The sequence below is a fragment of the Leguminivora glycinivorella genome, chromosome 26, assembly GCF_023078275.1.
Source record: "Leguminivora glycinivorella isolate SPB_JAAS2020 chromosome 26, LegGlyc_1.1, whole genome shotgun sequence".
In the NCBI taxonomy this organism is placed as follows: domain Eukaryota; kingdom Metazoa; phylum Arthropoda; class Insecta; order Lepidoptera; family Tortricidae; genus Leguminivora; species Leguminivora glycinivorella.
Genome location: NC_062996.1, coordinates 3,338,042 through 3,355,040, shown reverse-complemented (window position 1 = coordinate 3,355,040; position 16,999 = coordinate 3,338,042). Strand labels below are relative to the sequence as shown.

The window sequence follows — 16,999 nt, the reverse complement described above, 5'->3', positions numbered from 1 at the left end:
TTGGCATCCAGACCCTTTGGCCGGCGCGGTGGGTGCGGGTGCGGAGCCGAGGCCATCCACGTCGCACAAGGATCTCAGACACACGAGTACTACAGCCGACAAGTCCGACGCCGATCAACCACACTCCGGCGACGAATCGCACAGCGACACCCCTGAAAAACAAAAGAAACACGCCCGTCAATCGCGACATCTCTGCGACTTGTGCGATAAAGACTTCGTGAACAACTCGGCCTTGAAGCGACACCAGCGAAACATTCACAAGACAGAAAAAATGCACATTTGTTACAAATGTAACAAAAAATTCACTACAAAAGAATATCTAAATATACACAAATGCCCTTACGCCGGAGAAGAGTCGTTATGCTGTAATACTTGTGGGAGGAAATTCACGAGGATGGGTCATTTAAGAATGCACAGAGTCAGCCACAGAGAGAAAGCATATAAACGCGAAAAATGCAATCGGAGATTTGCTCACAAATCCTGCTTGCTACAACATGAACAAACTCCATGTGAAGGAAACGTATACATTTGCGATATTTGTAAAAAACAATTTACCATAAAATCGCTTCTCATTAGACATATACTAACTCACACTGGAGTAAAACCGTATGGTTGTAATGAATGTCATAAACAGTTTTCAAGAAATGAAAGTTTGATCGCACATAAAAGAATGCACACTGGACAAAAATATAGCTGTGATGTTTGTGACAAACAATATTTTGACAAAAGACAATTGAATAGACATAAACTAAAACATACAGGTCAAAAATACGAATGTACGACATGTAGCAAACAATTTATTAGTAACTATATTCTGATGCAACATCAAAGAATTCACGCTGGTGATGAACATCGCCTCTATACTTGTAAATATTGTAACAAACGGTTTTTTACGAATAATGATTTAATTAGACATGAGAGAATACATACTGGCGAGAAACCTTTTGCGTGTGAATCATGCCCGAGAAAATTTAAGCAAAAAACTCACTTAGCCACGCATATTAAAACATGCAAGAAGCGTAGGACATCATAAAAGTATTTGCACACTATTGAGAAATTATATGATTACCTTTATAAAACTTTTTGTCTTTGAACAATGTACCTATAAACCAACACCAACGTTGATATTGCTTTTTTATTAATAAAGTCAATTATACGAATACAACATGTTTTTACTGATTTCCGTTAACTTAAGTGAAGGTTCTGTAGTATTTTTTTTTTATCTTTTGATTAGCAGAAACATTTATTGGGATCATTTTTCTGGGTGTATTATTTGAAGTTACTTAAAAGCTGAAGTGAAATTTGCCGAAACTCTCTTCCCCTGGAATTCGAGTGTGATTTGGTTTGACCCCCTCTCCCGATCCCCTCGCATAATTAATAGAGGATCCTAAGAACAGAATAAATAATAGTACATACTTACGTACAGATAGGTCACTTCCTACAAATCCGAATTTGACAGCATTTCAGGTTCAAATCACGTGGCCCCTTTTTTAATGCATGGCACTATCCATTCCTACTCTTTAAAGTTGTCAAAACACAAATAATTTTCTTATCTGTGTTAAAGCACGCAAAGGAACTTTCCTATATTTGCTACGTAGCAATGCGAGTCGTAATCAGTGATCGTGTGACCGCGCGACCCTTGCCTAAAGTGTCCACACAATATTTATTTAAGAGCAAGCAAATTCATAGCCATGATTGACCAAAGAAATGGGTGCAATAAATTGAACGAATAATTTACATTGTAAAATGCTATGACAGAATATTTGCCCCGCCCTTAAAGATAACGCATCCACTGAGCTAAACCAACTAATCTGAATTATTTTCTTCGGGTATGCAGACCCTTTAGGCGCAGCCGGTGAAGAAACGGAACCGACAGCAAGGAAGTCCCGCGCCGAGAGGCTCAGCCCCTCGAGCGACGTGTCGTACACTGGCGAGACACACTCCGGCGACGAGGCACACACTAGCGACACTTCTGAAGAACCAGCGACACACAGCGGACAACAGCGCTATCCGTGCCGGCTGTGTGACAAAGATTTCGTCAACAAGTCCGCCCTGAAGCGACACCTGCGAAACATTCACGCGACAGAGAAAATGTACACTTGCGATAAATGCAAGAAGAAATTTACGAAAAAAGAGTTTTTAAACAACCATAAATGCTCTCACGTCGGGGACGGGCCGTTCGGTTGTGATATTTGTGGAAAAGAATTCACAAAGAAGGGTTATTTAAAAATACACGAAGCAAGCCACAACAGAGAGAAACCATACAAATGCGAAATATGTAACCGGACATTTACTAGCGAAGGGTTTTTGCAACAACATCAAAAAACTCCGTGCAATGAAAGTTCATTCACCTGCGATATATGTAAAAAGCAATTTAACAAAAAAAGTATACTCAAAAAACATATGTCCACTCACTCGGGAATAAAACCTTATGAATGTGATGAATGTGATAAACGATTTTTACAAAAATATGATTTGAATGTGCATAAAAGAACGCATACTACGAACGATAAATACAGTTGCGAAGTTTGCGACAAACAATTTCTTTCTCGCAAAAGCTTGATAAGACATAAAATAACTCATACAGGTCAAAAGTACGAATGTACAATTTGTAATAAACAATTTACTCAGAATTATTCTCTAAAGGCACATCAAAAAATCCACACTGGAGAAAAGGTGGCTAGAAAGCCTAGAAAACGAACTCACGCCTGTAAAGATTGTAACAAGCTATTTGAATCAAAGGTGAACTTAGAGAGACATGCGAGGACACATACGGGAGATAAACCTTTCTCGTGTGAAGCGTGTCACAAGCGATTTACTCAAAAAAGTGGATTATTTAAACATATAGAAACATGTAAATCATGTCCAGCATTTAAATCATAGCCATATTTAGTGTTATGCAGAAATATATTTTTCTCAAAGTTATTTTCGGCTTCGAATATTGCCCTAAGAAATTGATAAACCTACTAAAATAATTTATTTTCGAAATGTGAAAATTGCATATAGATAGACTACATAGGTACCTTAGTTCCTGTTTTAAGTAATAAATCAAAATAAAAAGAATAAACGAATAGGTAAACATTAAGTATTCTTCAAAATAGTATTTACTGTGTTTAAGTAAGAGTACTTGTTTGTAAGAATTGTATTTTTTTACTTTAAGGTGCATCAGGGTAATTCCACATTACCTTTTCTCCAGTGTGAAGTTTTTGATGTACCTTTAGATAAAAATTCCGAGAAAATGTTTTGTTACATATGGTACATTCGTAACTTTGACCTGTATGATTTTTTTTATGTGGCATCAAGTTTGACTTAGTAATAAAGTGGAGGCAGACCACCCCCATCACAAGACACCACACCACCCCCTCACAACTCACACCCCCAAGTCAGATTTTAAATTCGCAGCCCCCCCCTCCCAACAACAACAAAATGATAACCCCCCACCACCCCAGCAAATAAAATCAAGACGGACTACGTGACTATACAAGACAAGACTAAATATCATCAAATAAGAACTATACTGGCCAAAAGGGGCATACAATTCACTGGTAGCAATACAGAGGAGGGCATTAAACTGGCCGTAAGAGGGACTGAGGATTACAGAACGGTCATCCGCCTCCTCGAGGAGCTAAACATACCAAAGATCCGCGATCCCTTCCTCCGAAGAGAGATTCTTCTGGGTAATCCTGAGGGGGGGGTACGCCTCAGAGGAAGTGAAAGCGGACCTGGTAAACAAAAGGCATAGAAGCGGTAGAGGTTCATCGCCTCCATAACAGAAAAAAGGGCCAATACGACATGGTTCTGGTTAAAATTACGAAGAATGAAAGACAAAATGAGATCTTTAATATCAAGGAAGTTTGTCACTTACACGGTGTCAGGGCCGAGTACCCGCGGGTCCACGGCTGGGAGGTGCAGTTCTTCCGCTGTCAAGGCAGAGGCCACACGCAGGGGATGCGCACTGCGTCCCCCAGATGTGTCAGGTGTCCTGCACACCGCTTCTCGTGGGAGCCCAAAAAAGGACCCCGTGGATTGCTCGGTCTGTGAGACCCACAGACACCACCACAGCACTCCCTCTCCCCCCTTACTCCCACAGTCAAACCGCCTGGGCAAATACCCCCCACCAAACAAACCCACCGACAGCACAGACCCCCTACCCCCAAAACCCCCCACCCGTCGGTAGCAGCAGTAGCCCAATGCTTGAAAGGGCGGGCGCATTGTCGAGATTGAGGCCCGACTAGCTGTTGTCGACGGCCGGCAGACACTTCTTATACTCGAAGACTATGAAAGAGAACTTTCGAGCAAATTTCAACGGGAACTAAATGGACAGTCATAAACAAAAAATAAAACCCAGAAATCTTAATTTAGCCACGGCCACGTTTAACACCAACGGCATCAAAAGCATGAACCACGAACTTAAAATGTTCCTCCTAAAAAACGACATAGACTTACTTCAAGAAACATTTCTAAAACCACAAAACAAATCCTTTAAGATCCTAGGCTATAATATGATCAGAGAGGACCGCACCGACAGAAACGCTGGGGGGACAGCCATTTACTACCGAAAAGACCTACACTGCATCCCCCTATCCCCGCCCAAACTCCACAACATCGAAACTTCAGCCTGCAGACTCACCAGCAGGCCACACACCAATCATAGTAGTCTCAGCTTATCTCTCCCCAAAAAGGAATTGCTGCACAAGGACATGAGGCTGCTTAGCGAGCTGGGGCTCTCAGTCCTAGTGCCAGGCCACCTCAATAGCAAGCACGTCTCGTGGAACTGTGTAGCAAATAATCAAAACGGTACGAACGGTACGTATTTCAAATCAAATCAAGTAACGACAATCCCCCCTAAGTATATCAGGTCATGATACTGCCTTTCGAGTACGACGAAAAGGCTGAATGCCTAGCCGAAAGCCAGTGCAGCCCTAACGGCTCAGCCACGACATTGGTCTAAGCGCGGCAGCGTTAAGTGGCGGCCATACATTGGAGCGAGACACAGCGATGGGACTTTTCATTCGCACGTATGGCTGCCGCTCACCGCTGTCGCTCTTAGACCAATGTCGTGGCTGGGCCGTAACATGACGAACGTAGACCCCGAACACATACAAGAAATTGAAACCATAGTGACACAAATACTCTCTCTTCCCCCAACTGTCCCATTCATCAAACCAGTTGAGCCCGATCACATACTACACTACACACGGCACCTAAGGCCACGTAAAGCCCTAGGCCCCGATGGTATCCCCACACGCATACTTAAGACTCTCAACGAAACACACATGCACTGACATTTTCAACGCCGCTCTGACAAACAGCCACTTTCCAGAAGCCTGGAAAATGACTACCGTCATCGGCATTCCCAAACCGGGAAAGACCACCACCGACCCAACATCCTATAGACCCATCAGCCTGCTCAGCACCCTGGGAAAACTCTACGAGACAATCGTCCTAATACGAGTCCAGACCTGGTGTAATGAGGAAGATATCCTCATTCAGGAGCAGTTCGGCTTCCCAGCAAAACACTCCTGCGTGCACCAAGTCCAGAGGATCGTGGAGCATGTTCTGGACGGTTTCTCACGCTTAAATGGCTTGAAGACTGGGGGCGATCTTTCTAGACGTGTCGAAAGCTTTCGACAAGGTCTGGCATTCTGGCTTGATATACAAGTTATATCAGCTAGGCATGCCAGATCGTCTGCTACATCTTGTAGCAGACTTTCTGTCGGACCGGCTTTTCCGATATCGTGTAGAGAGCACGCTCTCGGCCCCCATCCCATAAGAGCCATAGTCCCCCAGGGTTCTGCGTTGTCTCCACTAATCTACTCACTATATACTAATGACATCCCGCACACACCATCAGTCGAGCTGGCTTTGTTCGCTGGTGACACAGCTCTCTATTTCACACACCACACCGACTCAGTCTACACAAACACCTCCAGAGGGCCACCAATTCCTTAGCTTATTGGTGAAACTCTGGAGGGTGGAAGTTAACCCAGACAAAAGTTCAGCAATAGTATTTCACCCCACGATTACACACCACAGGAACATGAATCACATCACACTTAACGACACTCCAATACCCTTCACATTCACAACTCACACCAGATACCTCGGGGTCACCCTGGACTCGAAACTGTCTTTTAGACAGCAGCTAACTAACTTTAGCTAAAGTTAAGGAGAAGGCGCAGTTTGTTTCCGGTAGACTGAGCCCCATGCTCAGTCAGAGAAACAAAATGTCCGCCGGAAACAAACCGCACCTATTCAAGACAGTAATAAGACCTATATTATCTTACGCATGCCCCGCTTTTACATACCAGGGGGAGCGTAGATTGAAGTCACTTCAGACATTCCAAAATAAAATACTAAGACGAATTAACAAATCCCCCTGGTATGTAAGAAACACCGATATCCACAAAGACCTAAACATCCCATCAGTTTACGAATTTTTGAGAAAATCCTCCCGATATTATTTTGATAATGCACCACATCACCCAAACCCCCTCATCAGAAAATCAGTAAATTACACCACTCACCCAAAACCCGACGCACCTAAAGACTCCCCCGAATCGCAACTTACTCTGCTCTCCCCTACCGACATGGCGGACGGAGCCGGCCCCGCCCCTCAACAGGGCGTAACGGCCGACCCCGCCCACCGCAACATGGCCGACCGCGCTAACGCGCACAGACGCAAAACACCTAGAGGACGCGATGTTAGGAGACCAAAGGACGCATTGAATGATACAACGGACTACATTACTAAAGCTAACGACTTTTCAACCAAACAGCGGGCCTCGGCGGCGGCGCCTCGCCTAGATAGGTATCCGGCAGCTATGCACGCCGGGTACCTATCTACACTACAGTACGAGTACACATTTGCATCTGATGACATTTAACTATTAGTTTGTACTCACCGCACACTGCCTCGTAGTGCCCGCGTTCAAACCTTCGCTGCGTCGGGAGGCCCCAAGGAGTCCTCCCACGCACAGTTAAGACATCCGGCGAAATCTTATAAAGATGCCGCAGTGCACAGATAAAAAAAACCCAGCCCCACTTTACAACTCACCCATACTATTTAACACCAAACCATGATACGTCGGGGTATGACCCCGCCGACCCCCTCCGTTTCAAATGTGCTAAACGCCATAACTGGAGGGAGTGCACTAAACCACCAACCCCAGGAATCAAACAGGACCAGGGCAAGGCTTCTCACAGTGCAATTCCCCTTTTCCGCCTTTGCCAGCTCAGGTGCCTGGGAGGGTTAGCTCTCATAGCGATGGATCTTGCCTCTGTCTTTGACATGGATGAGATCTGTCAGCTGGCCTAAGCCTTCGGGGCGGCGAGGAGCGAGCAGGACCAGCTTACTGTTCTCATCAACCATGCCAACCTACTGCGCTCTTTTAGAGCCTTCTCAAAAGTTCCCTCCACCCATAATGGCACACACCCGAAATAAGCCCAGATCGCTGACCATTGGCTTCTTCAACGCTAATGGTCTGCGGCCACAGCGGAATGAAGTGGCCACATTCCTCCAGGACCATAATTTTGATATCTTCTTGGTCCAGGAAACGTTTTTAAAACCCTCCTCTGGTAGCCCTAGAATCGCCAACTTCACCTTAGTCAGGAATGACCGTTCTACTCAAGGTGGCGGAACTCTAATCTACTATAAACGGTCCCTCTTCACTGCTCCCTGCTGGACACACCGAGGCTCCAGAACATGGAAGCCTCGGTGTGCTGAGTGGGCCTCACGGGACACCAACCCATCACCATTGCCTCTGTCTATAACCCCCCAACCAAAGATATCCTGCAGTCATACCTCAACGCGCTCTTCAGGCTGGACTCCTCGGTCATCCTGGTCGGGGATTTCGACTTGAAACATGCGCAGTTTGACTGTAGGGTGTCCACCAAGAACGGCCGAGCCCTCAGCGCATATCTCCTTGCCAACAATCTAGACATTATTGCCCCGATGGAGCCCACTCACTTCCATCCCAACCTCCAACAAAAACTATAATAGACTGGGTCAAAGTCGGCAAAGTCTTGGCGGACGAAAACCTCCCCCTCCTTGAGGCTCTCCCGGCAACCATCCACTCTAAGAATGACAGGCCATTGAGTGCCTCACCAGTGGCCTCCAAACCATCCTAAATGACTGCTCCAGGGAGGTCCCGGCGGACGACAACCGACGCTGGCGTCTCCCTGAAGAAATCAATCTGCTTATCAAAGAAAAGAATAAAGCGCTTAGAATTTATTCCCGTTATCCCAGCCCTGACAACAAGAACATACTGAACCGCCTCCAGAGGAAGTCGGACATAGCTGATTTCAGGTCGAATAGGTGGGGAAATTCCTTTCGGAGATCACGCCGGGCCACCAGGCTCACTGGAGCCTTGGAGCCTCCTCACACAGCTTCTTGCCACCCCCACCTGACCCCCCCCCCCCTAGATTCAGTCGCTTCTGCTGAGGTTAAGATCCTAATCAGAAGCCTAAAACCAAACAGGGCCCCAGGGGGTGATGGTCTCTCGAATAGGCTATTCAAGCTGCTGCCTGATTCCATTATCACCTTCATTTTCATTACCCTCATCTCCACCGCTGTACTCGCCAACAGCCATTTCCCCAGGAAACTGGAAACTCACAAACGTAATAGGTATACATAAGCCCGGCAAACCATCCAACATTCCCACCAGTTATCGCCCCATTAGCCTCCTCAGTACGATGGGCAAGCTCTATGAGCGAATCGTACTCAGGAGGCTAAACCAGTTCATTCACGCTTCAGGCATCCTCATTAATGAGCAGTTTGGCTTTCGTCAAAATCATTCATGCGTTCATCAAGTTCATCGAATTGTGGAGCACAGTCTTTACTGGAAATACTGGATGAACGGCTGGAAGCATTCCATCCCCACTGCGGCGAAGGCCTTCGACAAGGTGTGGCACAACGACTTGACTCTCAAGCTGACCAGACTAGGAGGGCCACACCAGATAGTCCTCACCATCTCGGACTATCAATACGTCGGGGTTTTCGCTACAGAGTGGTGGGCACCCTCTCCCCCGTTCATCCAGTAAGGGCCGGTGTTCCTCAGGGCTCCCACCCGCACCCCTCTAGGTTGTCCTCCCTCCTCCAACGTGCGATGGATTCCCTCAGGGATTGGTTTCGCCGTTGGAGGATCGAGGTCAACCCTGGGAAGAGTCAGGCCGTCACTTCACTAGGGGTGTGAGACGATATCCGAGATGCACCCCCAGATACAGCTGTTCGGCAAGGGCATCCCCTGGGTCGAGTCAGCCAAGTACCTGGGGGTTCATCTCGATAGGAGACTGAACTTCCATCGCTACATCAAGGTGGTTCGGGACAGAGCCTCTTTCATTTCATCCCGCCTAAACATCCTGTTCAACGCCAAAAGCAGGTTGCGGAGAAACCACAAAGTCACCTTATACAAAGCCTGCATTAGACCTGTGTTTGCCTACGCGTCCTCAGTATATGCCCACTGTTCACGCAACAGGATAAAGTCCCTGCAAACAATATAGACTAAGATCCTCAGGCGAGCCGCTGGAGCTCCACGGTTTGTCCACAACTTGGACATCCACAGAGACCTCAAGGTCCCTTCAGTCAGGCACTTCAATAAGACCATTCTCTAAAAGATTTCATGAGGGGGCTGCGGTTCACAGCAACTCCCTGATAAGGGAAGCTGTGAACTACACCCCCCTTCCGTCAGTAACCTTCAGGTAGGAAATCCACAAGACACTACTTCGACAACGCACCGCACCACCCAAATCCTCTCATAAGAAAATCCATAGATTACACCACATACCCAAAAGCCCGACGCTCCCAAAGACACCCCCGGGTCTCAACCTACTCTGCTCTCCCCTTCCGACATGGCGGACGGAGCCGCCCCGCCCACCGCACCATGGCCGACCGCGCAAACGCGCCCAGACGCAAAATGCCTAGACGACGCGACGTTAGGAGACCAAAAGACTCACTAAATGACACGACGGACTACATAACTAAAGCAATAGAGGACATGGACAATAGGATAATACAAGCTGACACGACAATACAACCAAATCACCGGCCACGGCGCCGCCGCCGGGGCGACACGAGTACTTTCAATCTCTCTGGGAGACAAAAAGTGTCCCAGAATTTCCATACATTTTTGTTACTTTCCTCTTTTGTTACTCCACACAACATGTACGGAAAATGGTAACAAAATAAGAAAAAATCGTATGGGACAATTTGTATAACTACTAGGATTGAAAAAGCTAGTGATTCTGAGTAGAAATACCATTTTTCTTTTTTCAAAAATATCACATTTCATAAAAGTGGCGAAAAAAAAGAAATGCACAACACACTTCCATAACGTTTCTCATACACGCTCGTCGGTTTCGAGTACTTCTGACCTGGACTTTTTTCTCGGTGTACTACTGTACTAAATGTCCTAAAAGAACGAACTAGTACCTACACTTCGGAGATCGTATTAGTTGGGAGCGATCTTTTCAGTGAACGAGCAGGCACAACTCTAGCACATACGGAAGAAAAACCTTTTGCGTGTGAAAAGTATGCCAGAAGAAATTTTCTCGAAAAAGTAAAGTAGTTGCGCATGCAAAAACTTAAGGGTGCTTTCAAGAAAAACGTCGAAATAATGTAAAATTGATAGTTTTAGTCCGTGAAATACTACACTTTCCAAGGACGTATATAAGGGGGGGGTTCAGGGGGTTCAAACCCCCCCCTTAGGCAGGGCCGGATTAAGGGTAGAGCGAGTGGAGCGGCCGCTCTAGGCGCCACATGGTAAGGGGGCGCCAAAATCGAGAATATGGAAAAATCCATACAAATAATTATACGTTGCGTGGGCGCGCATATATCACAAAATGGCGAGAGGATTCGGAAATTAATCCACCTATTGAAAATCTAGATTTGTAATTCAGATTAAGTGGAAAGTTGCACCATATTGCCATTCATAAGGGCGCTGTTGCTAGGGCGCCGTAAAAGGAGGATTCTAGCCCTTGACGAACCACATTGTGCGGCGAATGGCAAAGCTACGTCGCTATCCAAATGCAAAAATATGAGTCTACCCGATAGTCCAAAGCGGAGTTCCTCATAAAGCCAAAGACGCAAAATGTCTCAGGGAGGCGCAATTTTGTGAGTCGGAGCAGATGGTGAGCGATTTCAAAGCACTCAGATCACTTAGTGGCAAAATACCGAAATGGGCGTCCCGACGGTGACGATCGGGTCCGCAGTTAATCTCTTAATTAACTCTTAAGCATTAATATAAAAATAATAGAGATGGCGAAATATAAGGCCTAAAAGTCGGGAACATAGGCGCCCTGTGAAGTCAAAATACCCTAAAATATGTCAAAGACCGCAGCTCTGCAGAGTGCACATGCAGACGATAAAAGCTTGAAAGTTCGCGGATTCGCCGCTGGCGGGTCGTCTTAATTAATCGAGTCAATAGGAAAAAAAATCGCGCTTACTATTTATAATTATCTGCTCTTTTAGTTAGGACAAATTCCGAATCTGCTTTCCTGACTTGGCCACTATAGTGCCCCATTTTGTTTGTTATTTTATGTACATGATATTCACGTTCAGCCACACGTAACTATACTAGGGTGCGACTACGAAAGTTCAACCATTTGTCCCTTTCGCACTGTCTGATGAAATCCATAAATTTTGTATTGCGTTAATCTTCAAATTACGGCATTACTATAAAAAAAAATTTCGCGCTCGCTACGCTCGCGATTTATTTTCCTGCGTAGTGAATCTTCTTCCCAAGGGCGCCGAAAATTTATGCCCTGTCGGTGAACTAGTGGCACCTCGTACAACTGGTCGCCAAACCCATCGCAATAATGTTCCAGGGGAAACTGCGGAGATATACTACCGGCGAAACGTATATTATCCTTTCTTGGAACATTTGATATCCGAGTTAGATCCGAGTCATTGGTCAACCCTGGAGCCTGAAAAAAACCTAGACCTGCTATTGGGGCCATCGACCAGTGTGATCCAAATTTCTTTCCTTCGATCAGAAAGTTGCTATTGATACTGGCCACTTTGCCAGTATCAACAGCAACTGCTGAAAGAAGTTTTTCAACCTTAAAAAGGTTAAAAACATTTTTGCGTAATAGGACGGGACAAGAGCGCTTCACGGGGCTAGCCCTTATGTCTATCCATAGGGAAATAGCTGCCGTAATAATAGACGCTAATGATATTGTCAATCAACTAATTTTAAGAAGAAAAATAAGAAGAAAAGTTTTATAACGAAGTAGTGTCTTTTATTTTGCATCATTATTAATTAAATGTTCGAGACCTCTTTTTATCCGGTTGAGTTCATGACCCGGACCCCCCCCTTAGACTTTCTATATATACGTGCTTGACACTTTCCGTTGTATACAATTATAGTTGTATATATTATAGATATATTTAATTAAAGTTTCAATTAGAGCGTCTTTTTATCTTGATTGAAAAACAATGTAAATATTATTTCAGTACAGATGGTGTTTTTTTTACGCACTAGTGCGAGAAGTGGTTCATTATATGCCAGGTCGAAACTTCGGAGGCTCATCTGTACTGAAAAACGTCGTACGATACACGTGCGAAAAGGAAATTCGTAACTCGTGTCGATTTAAAACACTCCCTTCGGTCGTGTTTTAATTTATCGCCACTCGTTTCGAACTTCCTTTTTTACGCACTTGTATCGTAATGTACTATTTTAAGCAGGGATGTAACGGATGTGGTTTTAACGGAACCGGAAGCGGAAGCGGAAGTTTTGAATTTAGTTTAACGGAAGCAGAAGCGGAACCGGAACCAGAAGCGGAAGTTATAGATGTTAAAAACAAAACGAAAAAATACCACACAGGTATAACATAAACCAAAACTAATTAAATTGCCTAGAACTTTTAGGTGTTTACTGTTCAGCCTGTAATCAGCAGTTTGTAATTAGCCTTTAGGCCCACTTAGGTTTTAAAAACGAAAAGAAAAGTTACCTGATATTTTATCTTAAGTATATCATTCATTACATTACAATCCAAAAATTTAAATCACCTTGAACTTTAAGATGTTTAGTTGTTTAGGTATTACTAAAAATCACATAAGAATCCTTTTAAACCTTTATTATGCCGTAAAAGGTTTTAGAAACGAAAAGAAAACTTACTCGTAGGTAGTATAATACAATCCAAAACTAACCAATAAAAATTATATGTGTAATTGTTAGCACACAATTAAATTTTTAAATTAAATGGTGTGATTGTAAAAGAAGTAAACTGTATTTAATAAACAAATTGCTTCTAAGGGGATCGTAGATAAGCCCTGCACCACTGAATAGTTGTTCACTCGCTACTAACTAGGTGGACAGGACAAATATTGGCGCGCAATGGAATGAAGCAATTGATGTTTAGTATCGCAGCACGTGGCAAGCGGAGAGATGAGCGAATGACAGCAGGCCTAGCACATGATGGCCGCGGGAGTATGTCGCCGCGAGATAGACTACCTGTCCTTATGTCATTAATACAATTAGACAAAGACGTGTCATCTATCTCGCGGCGACATACTCCCGCGGCCATCATGTGCTAGGCCTACAGGTATAGATAGACCTGTTGGTCTTTGATGTACGCCGCTCATGTCCCACCGTCGCGCTAGGTTCCGACATCCGCTATAACTTCCGTTTGAAATATAACAGAACCGGAACAGAAGCGGATGTGTAAAACAAAACGGAAGTTCCGCAGAAACGGAAGCAGAAGCAGAGCTCCGTTACATCCCTGATTTTAAGTACTCATAGTGCTAATTATCGCACTAGTGCGAGGAATGGTTCATTATGTGTCTATGTCAAAGCTTCAAATGGCCATATGTACTGAAAAACGTCGTACGATACACGTGCGAAGAGGAAATTCGTAACTTGCGTCGGTCGTGTGTAGTGCTCCCTTCGATCGTGTTTTAATTTTTCGCACTTGTATCGTAATGTACTATTTTATCAACTAATTACTATATTTTATAGACACTATTTAGGAGAAAAACTGATTCCTTCTCAAATCTACATATTGAAAAAGTTTACCAAACTTAGTATTAAAAAAAAATATTGGGGACACCTTACACAGATCAACTTAGCCCCAAACTAAGCAAAGCTTGTACTATGGGTGCTAAGCGACGATATACATATAACTTGGCGACCGGTCTGGCGCAGTCGGTAGTGACCCTGCCTGCTACGCCGCGGTCCCGGGTTCGAATCCCGGTAAGGGCATTTATTTGTGTGATGAGCACAGATATTTGTTCCTGAGTCATGGATGTTTTCTATGTATATAAGTATTTATATATTATATATATCGTTGTCTGAGTACCACAACACAAGCCTTCTTGAGCTTACCGTGGGACTCAGTCTGTGTAAGAATGTCCTATAATATTTATTTATTTATTATTATTTATTTATTTACTTAAATAGATAAATACATCCATGACTCAGGAACAAATAAATGCCCTTACTGGGATTCGAACCCGGGACCGCGGCTTAGCAGGCAGGGTCACTACCGACTGTGCCAGACACAGTAGTACTAGTAGTCGACACAGACATTTTCAAAGTTTTATATTGTTTTAAAAAGGGACGATATCCTTTAGGTCAAATACAGTAGGGTGAGGTTGCCAACAATGAGCCACCAAAAATTTAAATCTTAATAAGTCAGTCATAATAGGTCCAAATTCAATTTTTTTTATTCAGTGCATTTGTTATTTATCTAGCTCTAAATTTTCATCATTATTTTTTAATAAAACTGAATAGAAGTCGAGATATTTTAGTTTTTAAAAAAAATGAACAATGGCTCATTGTGTACAATCGCTGGTACAGACTGAACCGGTACTATGTATTCAATGAACCGGCCTAGTACACAATGAACCTACCATTATATAATTGCATAGTTTTTGATAAATAATTGCAAAATATACAAACTGATTTAGGTAAATATGGGGCAATTTAATAAATACAACATTTACAATGTCAAAAATGCTTATTTATTTAAACTAAGAGTAGTTTACTAATGTAATCATCACAATATTCTTCGTTATATGAAAAATAAAGTCTTGCACTTCAAAAAACTTAAATAATATATGTATTATCATATATTCTTGTACTATATAGTAACGTTATATTAGATATATTTATATTAACTCTTAAACATGGCAAAAGTTGTACAAAATAGACCTTCCAAAGGCTAACTAGAGAATTACCTAGAGAACCGCCTGGTTCATTGAGTACTCTAGCCTTGTGGTTCAATGTGTGCTAGATATACATTTTCACTTTTTAAATTCGGTAAAAAATAAACGGCACAAGAAAGCCGCATCAGTGAATGTCAAAAAGATAGAGAAATAGTCACTCCGCATAACTGATTAATTAGATAAATCAAACATAACTACATTCTGAGAAAATAAAAAAACTAAATACTTTTTTTTTTGTTTTCTTGTCCAAAATCACAAAATACTTCACTACACGTGCAATTTCAACGCGGACCGGCCGCCGACTGGGGAGCGAGCGGGGGAACCTTAGCGGCGCGTGCCTATGTTCGCAGTGCAGTTTGGCAACGTCGCATTTTCGAATAAAACCGTTGGTTCCTTGTGTACCACTGGTTCTCTGTTGCCCACCTTACCCTAGTCTAAGAAACTTGTGTCTTAACTCATACTGTTATTGAGTTAAAAAAAATTGTCTAATTTAACGCAAATCAGAAAAATCATGGTTTACATGTGGGTATAATACTTATGTACAGTCAAGTTTAAAAATATGGGTGTACACATCTTACTCAAAAATATGTCCTATAGCATCTTAGTCCGGTGTAATAAGAGCGTAGTACCATATTTATGAGACGATTATTTCGATACGTATTTTTGCACTTGACTGTACCTATCCTAGTGTTTAATAGTTTCAATTGATTGAAATTAATTTCCATAGAGTACCTAGTCTGTTCATATTCTTTGATGAATACTTTTGCATGTTAAATTGTATCTTGTTATTTAATGCATGTTAATTATAAGATGTAATGTTTTGAAAAGAAGTTGCCCGCCGAGTTTCTTGCCGGTCCCATAGTGGATACCCCCCTCCCAACTGAGGGGGGACTGAAATCTTCTCGAGGCTGAGGCGTAGGGTTAGAGCCGGCGTAGCTTTATTTGACGTTCATATGCGCATTGTAATATGCCTACTTGAAAAATAAATATTTCATTTTCATTTTTTTTCATTTTCAATACGTAGTAGTAGGTATTTTAGTATACCTTATATAGTTTACTTATTTGTATTATTTTAGTTGATTTAGATAGTAACATCATAGATTAAATATAAGAAGATCATACCATAACATTGATAATATTAAAATGATATTGATTAAAAACATGTACGTGATTATTTTTTACATGAAGAAATACATTAAATTGATCAAAACCGTCTCTTTCTCGTCGATCTTTACTGAGGTTGGGCTTGGCTCCTCCTCCGATCCTCACGCATATTTTTAGGCGCATTCTATTAAGTATGTATGTGTTTATTGGTTCATCAAGATACTATACGTGACGCAGGGATTGATGATCGGTATGAGGCGGGCAACAAACAGTCTTAAAATTCATAATCTTAAAAAAAGAGTTGTATGCAATCTGTCAGATCAATCTGAAAATTCATAATCTTAAAAAAAGAGTTGTATGCAATCTGTCAGATCAATCTGAAAATTCATAATCTTAAAAAAAAAGAGTTGTATGCAATCTGTCAGATCAATCTGAAAATTCATAATCTTAAAAAAAAAACCGGCCAAGAGCGTGTCGGGCCACGCTCAGTGTAGGGTTCCGTAGTTTTCCGTATTTTTCTCAAAAACTACTGAACCTATCAAGTTCAAAACAATTTTCCTAGAAAGTCTTTATAAAGTTCTACTTTTGTGATTTTTTTCATATTTTTTAAACTTATGGTTCAAAAGTTAGAGGGGGGGGGGACGCACTTTTTTTCCTTTAGGAGCGATTATTTCCGAAAATATAAATATTATCAAAAAACGATCTCAGTAAACCCTTATTCATTTTTAAATA

At 42.8% G+C, this 16,999-nt stretch overlaps 1 protein-coding gene across 9 annotated transcripts in view; it reads left to right on the top strand.

Annotated features, from left to right (window-relative positions):
- The window catches only part of LOC125239612 (zinc finger protein OZF-like), a 38,809-nt gene that overhangs the window by 7,269 nt on the left and 14,541 nt on the right, over positions 1–16,999 (top strand). For 4 of the 9 annotated variants that reach the window (XM_048147226.1, XM_048147225.1, XM_048147219.1 and 1 more), the window contains one exon: positions 1,838–3,270. The exons of 3 other annotated variants lie outside the window; for them this stretch is intronic. In XM_048147226.1, coding sequence (XP_048003183.1) covers positions 1,838–2,883 — 1,046 coding nt within the window. In that variant the 3' untranslated portion in view covers positions 2,884–3,270. Of the gene's footprint in view, positions 1–11; positions 1,160–1,837; positions 3,271–16,999 lie in introns of those variants that run through there. 2 more of the 9 variants (XM_048147223.1, XM_048147222.1) reach the window with 1 other exon arrangement.